This window comes from Bos grunniens, chromosome 8 (genome assembly GCF_055505025.1).
Source record: "Bos grunniens cultivar Pamir isolate PY7600 chromosome 8, Bosgru_T2T1.0, whole genome shotgun sequence".
NCBI classification, from domain to species: Eukaryota; Metazoa; Chordata; class Mammalia; order Artiodactyla; family Bovidae; genus Bos; species Bos grunniens.
In genome coordinates, this window is record NC_141172.1 from 98,283,025 (window position 1) to 98,301,992 (window position 18,968).

At 43.3% G+C, this 18,968-nt stretch overlaps 2 protein-coding genes, 1 long non-coding RNA gene and 1 other non-coding gene across 14 annotated transcripts in view; 2 read left to right on the forward strand and 2 right to left on the reverse strand.

The window, feature by feature from the left end:
• TMEM245 (transmembrane protein 245) overlaps nt 1-1,042 on the reverse strand; it is an 83,571-nt gene extending 82,529 nt beyond the window's left edge. For all 4 annotated transcript variants that reach the window (XR_015132095.1, XR_015132094.1, XM_086315869.1 and 1 more), the window contains exon 1: nt 455-1,042. Coding sequence is in view for 2 of the 4 variants with exons in the window: in XM_086315869.1 (XP_086171995.1) it covers nt 455-1,042 (588 nt within the window). In the remaining 2 variants the exon portion in view is untranslated. The remainder of the gene's footprint in view (nt 1-454) is intronic.
• On the forward strand, nt 727-18,899 carry LOC147367766 (uncharacterized). The gene is made up of 3 exons (XR_015132099.1): nt 727-1,258; nt 5,563-5,829; nt 18,633-18,899. It is a non-coding gene; the product is annotated as an uncharacterized LOC147367766 (long non-coding RNA).
• The window catches only part of FRRS1L (ferric chelate reductase 1 like), a 36,012-nt gene continuing 19,129 nt past the window's right edge, over nt 2,086-18,968 (reverse strand). For 2 of the 8 annotated variants that reach the window (XR_015132098.1, XM_086315874.1), the window contains 2 exons: nt 18,489-18,735; nt 9,788-10,309 (listed from right to left, as the gene is read on the reverse strand). Coding sequence is in view for 4 of the 8 variants with exons in the window: in XM_086315874.1 (XP_086172000.1) it covers nt 10,296-10,309; nt 18,489-18,735 (261 nt within the window). In the remaining 4 variants the exon portion in view is untranslated. Of the gene's footprint in view, nt 4,091-9,653; nt 9,737-9,787; nt 10,425-16,091; nt 16,407-18,432; nt 18,736-18,968 lie in introns of those variants that run through there. The other 6 variants (XR_015132097.1, XM_086315876.1, XM_086315880.1 and 3 more) reach the window with 4 other exon arrangements.
• TRNAR-CCG (transfer RNA arginine (anticodon CCG)) lies at nt 8,587-8,659 on the forward strand. Its single transcript has one exon. It is a non-coding gene; the product is annotated as a tRNA-Arg (tRNA).

Sequence of the window (18,968 nt, forward strand, 5' to 3'; positions counted from 1 at the left end):
GTCCCAACAAGACTGGTAAGAAGTCACCTCTCCTGTCTGTAGGATGACAGATTAGACTAGGATCTCTAAGGTCTCTTCCAGGATAGTCCCACGTAAGCAGAACTGAAGATGCTGAGCACTCCCTCTCCAAGGCCAGGAATAAATTCCTGTCCACTTGCCGATGCGCTGAAAGCCCTCCCTGCAAAACGGAAAAGCGCTTCCCTACAGGGTACACGTCCCCCTAACGGGGAGACTGTTTCGAACCACACCCGTCTTCTCCTTGGAAGGAAGGGCACCAAGTTCCTCGTGTGCACGGGAAGGAAGGCGGAGACGGACACTGCCTGCACACTCAGGTCTGGACGTTTGGCCGCCCTTGCACCGTGCCGAGGGACTGCACCCCAGCGAGCTGGGGGTGTGGTGAAGGTCACTGCGTGCCCGGCGGGACGGCCGAGGGCCCGGGCCGGGGCTCACTCACCCACAGGCTGTTGAAGTAGTCCAGCCCGCAGCAGATGAGCGCGCCCGCGTGCGCCAGCAGCACCTGCACGCCCAGGTAGCTGCCCAGGCTGTAGAGGCCGTAGAGGAGCGGGCCGCCGGCGCCCAGCAGTAGCAGCAGGCGGCGGCGGCGCAGCGCCTGTTCGCCCAGGGCCTCCACGCCGTAGTCCGCGAAGCAGATCGGCAGCAGCAGCGCGGCCAGCACGATGGGCGTGTGCGCGCGGTGCAGGCGCTGCAGCCAGTGGCGCCCCAGGCGCGTCAGCGAGCTCTTGAAGGGGTGCAGGAAGGTGCCGCACAGCACGGCCCAGAGCAGCGGGCGCAAGAAGGCCTCCAGGATGAAGTAGACGAGCACGGCGGCGCCGCAGCACAGGCACACGAACAGCACCGCCCCGGTGTTGTAGAAGGCCTGCTTGATGGGCTTGTCGAAGCGCAGCGCCAGCGCCGCTGTCCGCGGTGTCTCCCCGCAGCCGCCGCCGCCGCCGGCTGCCCCGACCGGACGCTGAACCCGCGGCGCCCGGCTCGGGGAGCCCCGCGGACTGAGTGCCTCCTCAGGGCCGCCATCGTCGGCCATCGTGCCTTTGCCGCTGCCGCCGCCGCCGCCAAGAGACGGTACTGGGAGGCCTGGAGAGAGGCAGGGCGGGCGACACGCGGCATTGTGGGAGATGTAGTTCGTAACTGACCACTGAAAGCTCACACAACCTTTGAGGAACTCCAACTCCCAGAGAGTATAGCGAGCGTTCCTTCGGCCTCGGGCTCCCTGTGGTTCATTGGTCCCTGCAGAATTCAGGTAACAAGTTTCTGGGGTCTGCGTGTTGGCAGGGGCAAAAAACAAACTTTCCTCTCCCCACCAACGTACAGTATAAGAGCAGTGTATGCTAGCTCAATTCAAGTGTTCTATTAGTCACAAACGGGGGGGAGGGGAGGAATGTCAGATAACAGCCTTTACGCAAAACACCCTGAATCATAAAACAAAACAAAACCCTCCCTTCGTTCTCTGGTTAATGTCAACTTTTCGGGAGGCACAGTCCCCAGAGTCACTATCTTCACAGATTGAAAACCCAAGCTGCACATTAGAATCCCTGGGGGAATACTTTAAAAAGACCAATTACCATATTCAGTTTTATTGATTTATTTAGTAAAGTGTTGGCTCTGGTGTGTTTGGCAGGATTTTAAATAGCGATTACTGTGGAAAATTCTGAAACAGATGGGAATACCAGACCACCTGATCTGACTTTTGAGAAAACTGTATGCAGGTCAGGAAGCAACAGTTAGAACTGGACATGGAACAACAGACTGGTTCCAAATAGGAAAAGGAGTACGTCAAGGCTGTATATTGTCACCCTGCTTATTTAACTTATATGCAGAGTACATCATGAGAAACGCTGGACTGGAAGAAGCACAAGCTGGAATCAAGATTGCCGGGAAAAATATCAATAACCTCAGATATGTAGATGGTACCACCCTTATGGCAGAAAGTGAAGAGGAACTAAAAAGCCTCTTGATGAAGGTGAAAGGGAAGAATGAAAAAGTTGGCTTAAAGCTCAACATTCAGAAAACAAAGATCATGGCATCCGGTCCCATCACTTCATGGCAAATAGATGGGGAAACAGTGGAAACAGTGTCAGACTTTATTTTTCTGGGCTCCAAAATCACTGCAGATGGCGACTGCAGCCATAAAATTAAAAGACGCTTACTCCTTGGAAGGAAAGTTATGACCAACCTAGACAGCATAGTCAAAAGCAGAGACATTACTTTGCCAACAAAGGTCCACCTAGTCAAGGCTATGGTTTTTCCAGTGGTCATGTATGGATGTGAGAGTTGGACTGTGAAGAAGGCTGAGCGCCAAAGAATTGATGCTTTTGAACTGTGGTGTTGGAGAAGACTCTTGAGAGTCCCTTGGACTGCAAGGAGATCCAATCAGTCCATTCTGAAGGAGATCAGCCCTGGGATTTCTTTGGAAGGAATGATGCTAAAGCTGAAACTCCAGTACTTTGGCCACTTCATGCGAAGAGTTGACTCATTGGCAAAGACTCTGATGCTGGGAGGGATTGGGGGCAGGAGGAGAAGGGGACGACAGAGGATGAGATGTCTGGATGGCATCACTGACTCGATGGACATGAGTCTGAGTGAACTCTGGGAGTTGGTGATGGACAGGGAGGCCTGGCGTGCTGCGATTCATGGGGTTGCAAAGAGTCGGACATGACTGAGCGATTGAACTGAACTGAACTGAACTGGCTCTAATGTGTCTGGCAGGATTTTAAATATCGATTACCATATGGCAGACTCTGTTATAAATGTCTCATTCCTATTAACTCATCTGATCCTTAAAACAACCCTACAAAGAAGATGGTGTTATTATCCCTACTTCTCAATAAGGAAACCTGAGGCTCAGAGAAGTTAAGTACCTTGCCAAGGTACACAGCTAGTATGTGCAGAGGCAGGATTCAAACTAAGAGTCTGACTCCTAAGTCGATTCTTACCTACTAGGTTAATAAATTGGTCTGACAAGGAAGACTTTAGCACAGGGGTCCTCAACCCCCAGGCTGCGGACTGGTACCCATCAGGGGCCTGTTAGGAAATCAGTGGCTCAGCAGGAGATGAGCATGGGGGAGCAAGAGATGCTTCATCTGCAGCTCCCCACTGCTTGCATTACAGCCTGAACCAGCCTCACCCCCAGTGGAAAAACTGTGTTTCATGAAACCAGTGCCTGGTGCCAAAAAGGCTGGGGACCACTGCAAGTTTAGCATGTATTTTTTAAAGCTCTTCAGAAAAGCCTAATGTGCGGCTATTGTTGACAATCATGTAGGTGTCGATGCTGGAGAAATCTAAACTCCTGGAGGAACCCTAGGTCAGAGTCTCAAACTGCCACTGTTCCATTTTGGAGACCTGAGGTCAGGTCAGTTGAGCCCCCAACCCTAATTTCCTCTTTCAAATGGGAGTGATAATAGAAACTCTTGTGTCAAAAGAGAAAAAGGGAGCTCTGAGACAATGCATGGTGCTTCTGTTTTCTTGTTGAAAGGTCCTGGTACCCAAGCCTACTGCTTGTAAAACACCTCCAAAGGCATTTTATTTAGAAGAATAAGAGAGAGGTGAAGAAGGGAAAGAAGAAGAGAGGGAAGGGGAAGGAGAGGAGGATGAGGAGGAAGGGGAGGAAGAGAAATAAGAGGAAGGAAAAGAAAGGAGGGAGGAAAGAAGGGAGGGAAGGAGGAAGGTTTCACTAAGTACTCAGTACGAGAGTACTTCAGAACTCTGCAAGTTACCTCTCTTCTGTTTTCAACAAATTTTCAAGTAGAAGAAAAAGTGATTCCTTTCCATCCTGTTTTGGGTTTCAGGTCACAGTCCCTGTTTTTCAAGTGGTCTTTGGACGTTGACTCTGTAAATAATTTGCTTCAGTTGTCCTAAACCGTCCTTTTTCCTCTTTACTTTGTTCAGGGCTGCTGGGGTAAAGAATCCGCCTGCCAGTGCAGGAGACGCAGGGGTATAGGCCATTCATAGTACAGAGCATACGCTCAGGGTGCTGAGCAAGTGAATGGATGATTCGCTATCCTTTCAAAAAAGTTGTTTGTGCTTCCTGTGAGAAATGGTACTGAAACACTGGGAATGTGTCTCCTACGTAGTCCTATGATTAAGAGCAGAGAAAAATTAAATTACTGGGATGTAGGGCCTACAAAATCAATTTGAGTACACACAGTCTACTCAGATCTTTAACTCACAGAGTGTATGCTTTTAGGCACATCCTCCAAAATGTGAGGCTACTTGAAGTGAAGTGAGAGTCACTCAGTGGTGTCCCACTCTTTGCGACCCCATTACTCTTTGGACTGTAGCCTGCCAGGCTCCTCTGCCCATGAAATTCTCCAGGCAAGAATACTGGAGTGGGTTAGCCTATCACTTCTCCAGGGGATCTTCCCAACCCAGGGATCGAACCCAGGTCTCCCGCCTTGCAGGCATATTCTTTACCAGCTACCAGGGAAGCCTGAGGCTACTTGGGTTTTCTTTTTTAATGCCATGTAGCAACTCACCTCAGAGAAGAACAGCCTCTGTGGGCTTCCAGGTACAGTGAAGGTGTAGAAGAGGATCAAGTTGACCCTGGGACCACACTGCCTTTGGCCTGCTTGTTGCGTGAACTGATGAATTTCCTAATCATTTAAGCCAGTTTGGGTTCAGTTTTACATTTCTTGCAACAGAAAGCTTTCTGGCTGATAAAATGATAACACCTCCATCATTGGCTGCCGTGAGGATAAAGTGGGAGAGCGTGTCTAAAGCAGAGGCACAGTGCCTGGGACATGGTGAAAATCTAATAGTGGCTCCCAGGGTGCCTCCTCGTTGTGCCCTAGAGATGCCAAGAGGCATCTCTTAAGCCACAGTCAATCACAGACTCCCCGGGCATCAAGATAAAAGCCACAGAGGTAAAACAAACACAGGACAGGATTCTCCAGGGCATCATGTCTGTCGTAGAGTGTTTACTGAGTTGTAATGAGCACCTCCTTTAAACAAAAGTCTTGTGCTTACAGTGCAGTGTATACATTACACATAAAAGAGGTGTGCACAGTGCAGGAGGAGAAGCCATGTGAAAAGGTAATCAAACAAACGTGCATTTAGATTCCAAATATGAGTTACCACTCTCTTTTAATAAAACCCATAGCAGACATCGCTAATAAATCACTGAACTCTTTCTCACCGAGCATAGATACAGCCTCAAAACCCTTCTTAGCAGAACATACTAGGGAACCACTATCAACTCCACAAAGTAAGCACACAAGAGGAAACATATTTGCCTTTTCTATATTAAACTAGCCATCCAGAGACTTCCCTGTTGGCCCAGTGGCTAAGATTCCACTCTCCCAACATAGGGGCTCCTGGGTTCAATCCCTGGTCACAGAACTAGATCCAGAGTGCTGCAGCTAAGACCGAGTGCAGCCAAATAAATAATTAAAAAAAAAAAAAAAAAAACCTAACCATCTAGTGTCTGATACTAGATAAAATTGGCAGACTAAAAATGTAAATAAATGGTTTAGAAGAAAAGAGTTTGGAAAGTATGAACATGAGAAATTACTAAAGGTTGCTTTTTTTTTTTTTTTTTTTAAATCTCAGTGCCTGAAGAAAGAATGATGCAACCGAGTCTGATACCATCGGGCCCTGCCTGACCACTTCTGCTTATCTCTTCTATTCCTGCGCTGAGCCATGTGCCCTCACTTAAAGCACAAGTCCTGCCAGTTCACTGAGTGGAGTCTAGCCTTTCCTGCGTCTGGGCTCCTGTTCATCCAGTCTTGGTTCCTGTCCTTCTGGTTTGTACCATCCAGCTGTAGCTGACCTTCCAAGCCATCTCAACAAAGAAAAGTTTACCAGTTCACTAAAAAGGTCAGTGAAGAAATTACCAAATTGGTTCAACCAACCCAGTTGAGACCCATCTATCCAGCAACAGATCAGATGAGTAAAAGAAACCTGAAAGTTCTTTGGGGGAAAACATACACACACACAATCCCCCTTTACAACAAATCTGCAACCAAAATTGCTCCCCCTTTCTCTTCCAGGGTAGGAGGAAGTTTGGTAGAGGGGATTGACATCTACAAGATGAATTTTGTGATTAACAGTTATTACTAAGAGCCAGAACTGCCTGTCTAAAAAATGGCTAGCCCTCAGTGTCCTTTGCTGGTAGCTCCTCTTCTTCACAGAAGTGATTTTTTTCTGGAATGTTTTACCTGGAATGGTTGAAGTATGAGAGCTAGGGACCAGGTCTTGGAATTCCTAGTCTACCTTGGCTCTGTTCCCAACAATATACTCCAGCTAACACTGAGGCTACCCATAGTATAAACAGCCAGCCTTCTGCTGCAAATCAGGGCAAGACTGATCCACCAGGAGATGGTGGATGCATGTCAAATTGACCAGACTAGTCCCTCTTTTATTTACAAGTAAACTATCTTTATTTGAGAATCAAGTCCTGCTGGGTTTGAATCCTAAGCAATACATGTTTGTACACCCTTGGCACCACACTGATGTCACTGCAGCCTCCAGCTGGTCCCTCTATCTGCCCTCTTGCTCCACTCCAATCAGTTCTCTACCCAGTAGCCAGTGTGATCATTCTAAAATACAGTCTGATCCCTTCAAATCCTCCTTACCCTATGGGAAAGTTCCAAGTTCTTTCAGTTCAGTTCAGTTCAGTCGCTCAGTCGTGTCCGACTCTTTGCAACCCCATGAATTGCAGCACGCCAGGCCTCCCTGTCCATCACCAGCTCCCGGAGTTCATTCAGACTCACGTCCATTGAGTCAGTGATGCCATCCAGCCATCTATCTCATCCTCTGTCGTCCCCTTCTCCTCCTGCCCCCAATCCCTCCCAGCATCAGAGTCTTTTCCAACGAGACAACTCTTCGCATGAGGTGGCCAAAGTACTGGAGTTTCAGCTTTAGCATCATTCTTTCCAAAGAAATCCCAGGGCTGATGTCTTTCAGAATGGACTGGTTGGATCTCCTTGCAGTCCATGGGACTCTCAAGAGTCTTCTCCAACACCACAGTTCAAAAGCATCAATTCTTTGGCACTCAGCCTTCTTCACAGTCCAACTCTCACATCCATACATGACCACAGGAAAAACTATAGCCTTGACTAGACGGACCTTTGTTGGCAAAGTAATGTCTCTGCTTTTCAATATGCTGTCTAGGTTGGGCATAACTTTCCTTCCAAGGAGTAATTTAATTTCATGGCTGCAGTCACCATCTGCAGTGATTTTGGAGCCCCCAAAAATAAAGTCTGACACTGTTTCCACTGTTTCCCCATCTATTTCCCATGAAGTGATGGGACCAGATGCCATGATCTTCGTTTTCTGAATGTTGAGCTTTAAGCCAACTTTTTCACTCTCCACTTTCACTTTCATCAAGAGGCTTTTTAGTTCCTCTTCACTTTCTGCCATCAGGGTGGTGTCATCTGCATATCTGAGGTTATTGATATTTCTCCCGGCAATCTTGATTCCAGCTTGTGTTTTTTCAGTCCAGCATTTCTCATAATGTACTCTGCATATAAGTTAAATAAGCAGGGTGACAATATACAGCCTTGACAGACTCCTTTTCCTATTTGGAACCAGTCTGTTGCTCCATGTCCAGTTCTAACTGTTGCTTCCTGACCTGCATACAGATTTCTCAAGAGGCAGGTCAAGTGGTCTGGTATTCCCCTCTCTTACAGAATTTTCCACAGTTTATTGTGATCCACACAGTCAAAGGCTTTGGCATAGTCAATAAAGCAGAAATAGATGTTTTTCTGGAACTCTCTTGCTTTTTCCATGATCCAGCGGATGTTGGCAATTTGATCTCTGGTTCCTCTGCCTTTTCTAAAACCAGCTTGAACATCAGGAAGTTCACGGTTCACGTATTACTGAAGCCTGGCTTGGAGAATTTTGAGCATTACTTTACTAGCATGTGAGATGAGTGCAAGCTCTTTACTATGTCATAAAGAGCCACACTCACCCTGCCTCACCTCTCCCCACTCCCTGCTTCATCCTTTATCCTCCAGCACTTGGGTGGCCCCTAACAATATCCAGGAGCTAATCCTTAAAACCTGTGAAGTATGTTACCTTACTTACACTTTGCAGATATGATGAGGTTAAGGACTTTGAGATAGGGAAATTATCCTGGATAATATGGATGGGGTCTAAATGTAATCACAGGTATCTCTATTCGAGGGAGGGAAGGAGATTAGACTACAGAAGAGGAGAAGCAACCTGACCTCTCCGACCACAGAGGCAGACATTGGAGTCATGAGGCCATGGGCCAAAGAATACCCACAGCTACCAGAAGCTGTAAGAGCCAAGGAAGAGTTCTCTCCCCTGGAGTTCCCGGGAGAAACCAGCCCTGCCAATCTCTACATTTTAGCTGCATTCAATTCTCTTCAGACCTCTGGCCTCCAGAACTTCAAGAGAATACATTTCTGTTGTTGGAAGCCAGTAAATTTATGGTAACTTGTCACAGCAGCAATCAGAAACTCATACAAACCCTGTCCAATGACAGTGGTTCCCAACTCATCCTGCTGGCCTTTCTCCTGGGTTGCTCTCCCCTTTCTTGAAGATGCCTCTCCACATCCTTTGCCTGCTTTACGCCTATTCCTTCTTTAAGGTTCAACCTCAGGGACTTCCCTGGTGGTCCAGTGGCTAAGACTCCGTGTTCCGAATGCAGGGGGCCCAGGTTCGATCCCTGGTCAGGGAATTAGATTCCGCATGCTGCAACCAAGAATTTGTGTGATGCAACTCAAAGATCCTGCATGAGCAACTAAGGCCCTGTGCAGCCAAAGACATAAATAAATACTGAAAAAGAGAGATTCAGCCCCAGCACTGCACCTGCTTTCCTGGCTACCCCAGGCTGGGTGAGGATCCCTACTCCACCCGAGCGTTTCCTTACACTGCAGTCACCAAACAATATCATTGCAATGTTTATTTATTTGACTCTCCGAATAGGCTGTGAGCCTCCTAGAGGCAGAAATCAAGAGCAGGTCTTCCTCTTGTCCTCCAAGTGTAGTTTCTCACATACAGACTGGCACATAAGAGTCCTCAATAAACATTCATTGAATGAATGAATCAACAGGTGGTTAAAGCTGCTTGACCTCCTGGAAGCAAGTGACTTTCACGTCCACTCCACTTTAGCAGTCTCTTTTTACAGCCCATCCTCTGGCCCTCACACCTGGGACTGAACCCTAAGAAACTTACAAGTCAAACATCATCAGCCAAGGTCAGGTATGATAGCTGAGCTACCCACTGAGAATACTGCAAAATAAATACCACAGGATACCAAAATAAATACCACGAGGATACCAAAAAATAACCAAATACTTGTTTGGGGAGGTGGTAAGAATTCCAGCCTATAATGCAGAATGTGGTAATAATTCTTTCTTAACATGACATTCCTTGCACTTTTCAACCTAGTCCCAGTTTCTCAATTTGCTCAGCTATTGCATTCTGCAATTTCCACACCATCCTGACGATTCATAAGACTTTACCACTAAACTAACTGTTGTTAACATACAACATGATTTAGTTACCACCAAGGTCTATAACGAAATTCTTAGAGCTAGTATGCCCTGTCAGTCAACTAATACAATTTAAATGGGATTACAGGCCTCCATTTACTATCTGATAAAGGCATTAGGCTGAAGCTTTAAATACAGATTTCTTTTGCAAATTGTTTTTCTTGCAAATATTTTTACCTGACTACTGCAACATGATTTTTCCTTTGTCAGGATGACAGGCTCTCATCTTCTCCAAGGTTTATAACTTCACAAAGACTTTACTGATGAAAGGATGTAAAACAAACAAACATAAAATCAAAAATGCATCAGAGTAAAGCAGTAAAGAATTACAAACTTTAATTACATCAACTGAAGAATTTCAAACCATGTTGAGAATTTATATTTTAAAGTTTAAACCTAGTTAATATATTCTAACTCTAACATAATCCTCTAAATACAGGAGTATTCATGATATCATATGGACAGAATAATCACTTAGAAAGCATCTAGGAATATTGCTACCATTACTTTACATAAACAGAAATCCATGTCTTTATTAGTAAGGTACCACACATCATAGAGTAAAAATTCACATAGGACAGGCTTATAAATATACATAAATCTCAAAATCAATCACAAGTGAACATTAGGTACACAATTATTATAAAACAAATATAACCCATCAATGTCTATTTAAAGGCATAGTTCTTACAAAATAGTATTTGATAGACAAGTCTCAAAAAAGTATTATTAATACTTCTGGAGCCAGATTGTTCCAGCATATCAGCGCATCTGGGGGAATAAGGCATGTGGAGAAGTTGCATTTGCTCTTCCAGGTGGTCAGGACATTCTATCTGATGAAAAGATAACGGCTTCAGTGATCTGGGTGAATGCCACAACCACCGCAGCACCCCATAATCCTACAGAATTGATCACTCTCCAGAAGAATGGAATGGAACAGCTATTTGCCTAATGGCCAATATCCAGGGGAAACAGAAAACATTAATGGAATATCAGCAGAGTTGAAGTGAAAAATCCCAAAGAGCTTGATGATTCACTTAAATCTTTAACCATATTTAAAATCACATTAATAGCCACTATTTTCATGAAAAAGAATGTATACTTATCTATTAAATATAAAAACAACCAAGTATAACTTGAAACTAAATAATTGATTAAATGAATAAGGAATCTAATTAAATATAAAACATGGATAGGTTGCATCAACATGCCATTTACTCAATTCACACTAGTCTTGGTTTCTTAACTAACTGTATAGAAAAGTCAAACTCAACAATGATACTTTATACATTCTTAACAAGTCATAGAATGTTGAATGGAGGAGGCAAAGTTTAATAAAGGACCCAGGAATCCTTTCTACAAACTAAACTACCATAAACTCAAGGGTAGTTTTGCCTATAATACACACAATGTTTTACCTCTTGAGTTTTAAAGTATTTAAGAGACCAGATCAGAAACAGAAACAATCCTGACAAGGACTTTCAAATGGTATATATACAGGCATTTATGTATAAACACAGTGCCCATCACATATGCACAGATGTATATACAAACACACCGAGAATAATCACACCGTTCGCTAAACATAACCAATTCTGTGTAGAGAACAGAGCAATTCTATACAGCAAGTATTCCCATCTCAGCATTTGGACTATTGTGGTGGTTCTCAAACATATTTCCATTATGATACAGGAGGTTATGCCACAGTCACATGTGTAAAACACTCCCATCCCATGAATGTAATAGATTTAGGTAATACTTAAAAACTGTCTAGAGGAAAATACATTAGTCTGAAACATTGTACAGCCGACCCTTGAACAACACCAGTTTGACCAGGTCCGCTTAAATATGGATCTTTTTCAACAGTAAATATTGCAGTGCTACACTCACTGAGGCTGGTCCACTTAAATATGGATCTTTTTCAACACTAAATATTGCAGTGCTACACTCAGTGAGGCTGGTTGCATCCTTGGATGTGGGGCTACAGATAGGAGGAGCCTCAGACATGGGAACTACCTGTTTTGGAGGGATTACTCTAAATTATAGGTGGATTTTCCACTAAAGGACACTATCAGTATCCCTAAGCCTTTGTGATCTTTAAGGGTCAACTGTAATCCCACCATGAAAAGCAATGGCACAGTAAAAGTCATTCACAATTGCCTCAACCTAGATAAAATAAAACTGCTGTTCACCCAGCTCTGACTTTACTGCTCTCTCTTTCACATCTGCTGCTGCTACTGCTGCTAAGTCGCTTCAGGCCGACTCTGTGCGACCCCATAGACGGCAGCCCACCAGGCTCCCCGGTCCCTGGGATTCTCCAGGCAAGAACACTGGAGTGGGTTGCCATTTCATTTTCCAATGCATGAAAGTGAAAAGTTAAAGTGAAGTCGCTCAATCGTGTCCGACTCCTAGCGACCCCATGGACTGCAGCCCACCGGCTCCTCTGTCCATGGGATCTTCCAGGCAAGCCTACTGGAGTGGGGTGCCATTGCCTTCTCCGCTCTTTCACATCAACTCTGGAGAATGCACGTTCTAATGGGAATCCATTATCAAGATAACAATCCATCAATTCTAATTTATTTTACAAATTACTCACTAACATTGATATTTTTACAGTTAACCAGTAACAACTTACATTACTGGCAGTGTCCTATGCAATTGACCATGATACTGGGTCATTTAGCTGAGAGCAAGAGTGGGAAAACTACAGTCCACAGGCCAACCTGCTGCCTATTTTTGTATGGCCTGCAAGCTAAAATGGTTCTTACATTAAAAATTTTTTTTAATCTAAAGAAAAATATGGGTGACATGTAAATGTTATATAAAATTTGAATTTGTGTCAGTGGCGTTTTACTGGAACACTGCCACGCTCATGGGTTTATGTATTGTCTGTGACAGAGCTGAACAGCTGAGAGACTTTAAAGCCTAAAATATTTATCATCTGGACCTTTACAGAAACACTTTGCTGACCCTCAGGCCAGAACTAAGAATGACAACTTCAGTGGTAATAGCTCTTAAGCACAAAATCCTGAATATAGACTGTAAACTTAATTACAGAGACATTAGTAAAAAAACTCTGTGGGATGTAATCTATCCCTGAGTTGTCCAAATTGTCCAATTTCCTTAAGGACAGAAGCCAACAAAATATAATTAAATATGGCTCCTGCATTTTGTCTGAAATCATGTTGGCAAATTCATCTTTGAGACTACAATGAAGCAAGAAAAGGGCACTAGGCTCTAAGCTGGAAGACCTGGGTTTTAGGTAAATCACTATTAAATGCATTCTAACGTTTCCAATCTGTGTATTATTTTTAAATAACATAAAAAGCACTAAGACGACAAAATAAAGAATCAAAATGTTTTAAGAAAAGAAAAAGAAAGTAAAATGTACCCCTTTCCATAAATCTAACTATAAAAAGTCCTCCTATTCATTGTAAATTGCTTAAGGGGGAAAAAAAGCACTTGGCTAATTTGAGTGTGGATAGTGGGTTCCATTTAATGAAAGTTTTAATGAATATGCATGTGCCTTTTTAAAGTAAGTGTATTGGATAAACTGGTGTCTCAAGTCCTTGCCAACACTGGTACATGCTCAGTCGCTTCAGTAGTGTACGACTCTGCTACCTTATGGACTGTAGCCCTCCAGGCTCCTCTGTCCATGGGGATTCTCCAGGCAAGAATATTGGAGTGGGTTGCCATGCCCTCCCCCAGGGCATCTTCCTTAACCCAGGGACTGAACCTGGCTTTCTCACGTCTTCAGCACTGGTTGGCAGGTTCTTTACCACTAGCGCCACCTTGGCAGCCAACACTGGTAATTCATGCCAAAGGCCTAGCCTCAGTTTTTTCATCTGTAAAATTGGACTAATAACAGAATCTACTTCCTCTGGTTGTTGTGAGGATTAAATGAGTTAATCCATGTAAAGTGCTTAGAACAGCACTAAATAAATTTAGCAAACATTATTCTACCTGGGCATTTACAAAAATACACTGGTTGGGCATCTCCCCTGTAACAAGTACAATGTTAGAAAAAGGACTACAGAGATAAAATAGAAGTTGATTCTCCTATCCTAGGTAAGAATTAATGAAATTTGAGTCTACAGAATTTTCACTTTAGTATGTCCATAAACTGATGATTCTCTGAGATGATGGTGAAATTCAGTTTTGCATTCCTGGTCTATAAATTCTCATTTCTGAACCATGATTATTGTTAAAAATGTCAAACTCTGTTTTACAGGGCAAAACAGCATTGTTATGAAAGATCTTTCTATTTATGTTTCAAAAGGCAAAAGCTCAGTCTTTGCTAAGAGAATGACCACAGGTAGAACATAAAAAACGTTGGCCAGTCTGGCAATGTATGTGAAATACAGACTTTGTGAACCAAACTTGCCACAGAAGTAGTTTCATTTATGCATTCATTCAACAAATGTTTGCTGAGTACCTACTATGTAGGAGTATCTGTTAAAATGATGAGTAACAAGCTATAGTCCCTCCATTAGGGAGTTAGCAGGGAGGACAAGCCAGCAATTACAGGAAAGTGTGATAAGTTAAATGATGGTGAAGCCGAGTGTGCTATGAGAGCGTCTGGCAGGGGCCTGAACCTACTTAATCCAGGGGATCGGAGGAAGAAACAGTTACGCTGTGACCTGAAAGATGCATAGGAGTTCAGCACGCCTAGGCAGTGGAGACTGTCTGGACACAGGGAATGTCAAGAGAGGTGAGAAACTGGGTCTGAAGAACTGAGAGCAATTGAGTCTTGCTGGGACACAGCAAGGTGAGGAGTGGTGACGAAAGAGGACAGTGGAGGTAGTCAAAGTGGCTCTCATTTTACACTAATGGAAATGAGATATCGTCGAAAGTTCAAAGCACAAACGTGCAAAACTGGTAACCAAGGAAAAACAGTTCATGAAACAATTAGCCCGACTTGAAAGTAAGCAGAAGGGAAAATCCCTTAATTTATTCTTTCCCTGCCTGCTACAGAGACTAGCTTGAGTCTCGATTCAGTTTTAACCTATTTATAGAGGAAATATTATACATGAGAGGGTGAAATATAAAAATATTTGCTTTCTTATTTACAATGTGGGTGTTGCATACTCAGCCTCACTGCTGCACAACCACTACACAACCACCTTAGAAGGTGACATACAGGCCCTCCTCAGCCATGGCTGGCGGGCTTCGTAATGAGGCCACTGCAGTCGGGCAGAGCCTGGGACTTGAGTCAGATGACTTGAGTTTGAAGCCATTGCTCAATGACACTTGACCTCTCTCCATCTGCAATGAGGATCATTTCTCCTGCATCCCTTGGATGCACGTGGTAAATTGTGCAAAGTCACAGAATTGAGATGCTTTCCTCATTTTTGTTCAGTTCCAGAAGAATGTGAAAGCCTTTTCCACAGGGCAGGTGGCCTTTCACCTCCGACATGGATTCCAAGGATGGCATTAGAAATCACAGTCTCCAGTGTTGTTTAATCACAAAACCCACAAAGTTGGAGTCAGCTTTAAAGCAATGGGGTGGGGTATGGCGGGGAGCCAGAAGACTCCAGAACTCTACAATGGGAATGCCTCAGCAGCATACACCCATAGACTCTTTCCCTCTAAATGGGCTATTAACTCAGACAGCTGGAGTAAAGCAACGTTTGGGTTCCTTTGAAAAAAAGGAAGTGCATTAAGTCAAGACATTAGTATAAATTATGCTGACGGCTAACCCAATTTACAAGTCTAAACATGTGAATGGATACTCTAAGTAAATTCACTTGATGGGGCATTTTCTAATTTTAAAAATGTCATCTTTAAAAGGTTTCTACTCCAAATTTCCACAGTCTCCAAAAATGTTAATTTATTATTAAAATGCCTTGAATATTTAAGATGATTTGTCTATTATAATACATTTAATTGCACTCAACATATGTTGATTCTGACAACAGAATTAGCTGTAACCACAAATGAATACCTTAATTTATTAAATACAGTGGTAGTAGAGTCCAAATTCTAACTTCTAAGAATGCCCCAATTTCTTATCATTAATATAATTTTACATCTTCAGGAATACTCACAGTTTTGTTTTTAACCTTTCCAAGCAGCAATAAAAAATGTGTTCTCTTAGCTACTTACTAATTGAGAAGACATTTCAAATAAGTCTGAACCATTTTCATATCACTGTTATCTCCATCATTCTCCTCATGAGCTGTGTAAATATCTAAAGACCTTCATGCTCTGTGGAAATTTGAAAGTTCTTCTGCCTTCTAGGTTCTGACTGTGAACTTGGGCCATCCAGAGAAGTTCTCTTTAGTATTACTCCAAATAACTCTTGAACTGTAGTTGGCAGAGTGAAGGTTGTTTAGAGACATAGTTTCTAAGCCTGGCTTTCTCTGCTTTACTATGTGTTATCTGACTGAGCAGCCAAGGCTACATGGCACAAGAGTCATAAAAAGAGTGTCTTCTTGGGTCTCAAATTCCAATCAGTATAATAATGATGGCAATAATCATTTTCTTCAAGCCAACTCAGACATGTTGTAAAGCTCAAGTAAGAAAACATATTTGAAAATGAGTGTTTAGAAAAGTTTTAAGTCTTTCTAAAAGTATGGGTCATTATTAAACAACACTTCAATTAGAAAAGCAGCTTGCTCTTTTTTCCAAAAAGCTGAATCCTATGTGTCTTGTTTTTATTTTTTTACATAATAGAAGCTAAAACAATACTGAATATTTTTTAAAAATATACTAAAGGCTTTCTAATGCATTGACTCTGTTCGTTCTGCCACTGTGGTTAAGGGGTTCCCATCAGTAAGTAGAAGGTCAGGGCAACAATTAGAAGCAGACAGAACGGAGAGGAGAAGGTCTGATAGGCAGCCGATGGCATAAAAATGTCCTCGTACTTGTAAATACTGACAACGCGCTCTGAAGTCGGCGGTGAGTCTATATCATGTCGGGTGATAGAGCCTTTGAGAAGAAAGAAAGAAAAAGGAAGCAGCAAGAGAAAAAAGGTACAGATTTAAAATGATACATGCAAACCACAGAAAAATGAGACAAGTCTTCAAAGAGCTGCTATTGTTTTCAAATATGTTTTTAATATTAATATATGGACCACTAACAACTCCTGACCGACTCCCTTGCAGATGAAGTCTATGGGATGTAAAGTGGTAGCCTGGCCAGGCCAGATCAGAGAGGATGTGCTGTGTGTCTACAAGTCTGCATGTCTGTCTGGCGGAGTGGAATGGAGGTATGAAAGGAGGAGAATTAAGATACCAAACAAGTCTTTGGATGGAAAGCATTTTTTGAGCTGGTTAGAAGAGGAAAAAGGGAAAGGCTGTATGTAAAGGCTGCTTCATAAGCTAAAATTGATAGGAAGGGCCTGACCTTTTGATTAACCAATATGAAACTTGGGTGAGGGAGACATGCCTATGAGTTCAGAGCAGAGATCTCCTTGGAAAACGGGCCTCAAAGGGAGGGTTTTGAAGTTACTATCTGCCAGGGAAGCTGTGCCATACTTGACATGCCCAGCCCCTACCCCAGTGTCCATGCTGGCTCTTGTTAACACAAACCAAACTCCTCGGGTTGGCAAGAGTTTTTGTCTCAACAGGTCGCACTCACCTCTCTTCCCTAACCTCTCTCACTGGTCACCTTCGTGAATTCCCAGGCTTAACCATGTACCTCCAGTTCATGCCTTTCTTGAGACACATCTAATCCCATATCCTCCCTTCAAGGCTCAGCTCACAGTTTATCCTCTTTGAGAGACCTTAAGAGGATGGATAGGGTTTGATCACCAGAGAGGCGTTAGAATAGTGTTCACAAGATAGGAAAAGCACAAGCCTCTCTGTAAGGTAGGAATGTGTCCGTGCTGTTTGGAGATACTGAGAACAATGTCAGAATGCTGAGAGTGCTTATCAGGCAAAGTCTCCAGCATTGGGGAGGGCTTGGAATACTGGGCCATGATGCCATATGTGTAAGAAGATGACCTTCTGAGGTACAGCACTTGCCAGTGGTGTCAAATACTTGTTTTCATTTAACCCTTAGAATAATGCTATGAATTCAATATCATTATTATCCTCATTGTAGATAAAAAGAAATTAGAACTCAGAATTTAGATAAAGGCTAGATACAGCTACCAAGGGGCAGAATCAACACTCAAACTCAGCTTTTTAGATTCCAAACCCCATCATTTAAAATGAGTTCATTTCTCCAGCCTAAGACATAGTTTATTTCCCAGGGTACTAAGAGTAATCAAAAATATAATTGCAGATTCATTGTTAGTAACCTGGGAAATAAGCAAATGGAAAAGGGGTCGTAAATCTGGAGGCATCCAGATGTTTTCCCAACTAGAAACAGGCAAAGAAAGGCATGAAATTTCCAATCAATCAATGGCAACAATTTGAAGGAAAGAAAAAGATCCTATTAGGCAATGGATGGGAAAAAAAAAAAAAGTGAAAGTGTCAGTCACTCAGTCGTATCCAACTCTTTGTGACCCCATGAACTATAGTCCACCAGGCTCCTCTGTCCATGGAATTTTCTAGGCAAGAATAGTGGAGTGGGTAGCCATTTCCTTCTCTAGGGGATCTTCCTGACCCAGGGATCGAATGCGAGTCTCTCGAGTCTCCTGCATTGGCAGGTGGATTCTTTACCACTAGTGCCACCTGGGAATCCCCTGAGCAGATTCCTTAAGCTCTCTAAAATGAAGATGATAATTCCTACAATTCTGGAGGACATGGTGAGAAGTAAAAGACCATTGTGAGAATTAGAGTCCATACACCATATACAGCAGACATATGATCTGTTTCATCAAGCCACAGCTCATCATATATTATCTTGTATATCTCACTCTAACTATGCATGTGTATAATTGTCCCATTCTGTGTTCATGTGTATAGTAAGTCCATTACTATATTCTGAAGGCAGGATCCTGTCTCCTTTTTCTATGTTATACAAAGTGCTCATCACTTTCTTGTAAATAATGACTCCCAGTCAATAATGACTCAAGCACAGCAGTGTCTGGTGTTTAATCCAGATCCCAAAATGTAAGCTTACCCTGAATGGCTGGACCCCAAGCAAACAGGTAATACCAACTCAAATGCAGATCGACAATCGTTTCATCTCTGGGAACATTTACAGGCCGTTTAAATCTGCAGGTGACCCGATTGTTCTCAAAAACTCCTTCTTCATCTCTGGCAGGGTTTCTCTGAATCTCCTTCGCCCACTGGCCTACGTTATAGAAGTGCTGTATGCGGACCCTGCCATTGTCGTCGTGGACGCAGGCCATGACATCGTCACCACCCTAACACAAAAGATGACGGAGAAGAAAAGTTAAAGGTGCATCTCAGGCAAACTCTTCTGCTAGAAAGAAATTTCACTCCAAAACATACATTCCGTGACCTCTGTAATTGGAAGTCCCACCCCAAAAATTGTTTTAAATGCCATTAAAAAGCTTTAATCGAGTGACCAGAGTTTGCACCACCATATCTGACACTGAGTATCTCCTCATGTGCCACTTAGGGAAGATTACATCAC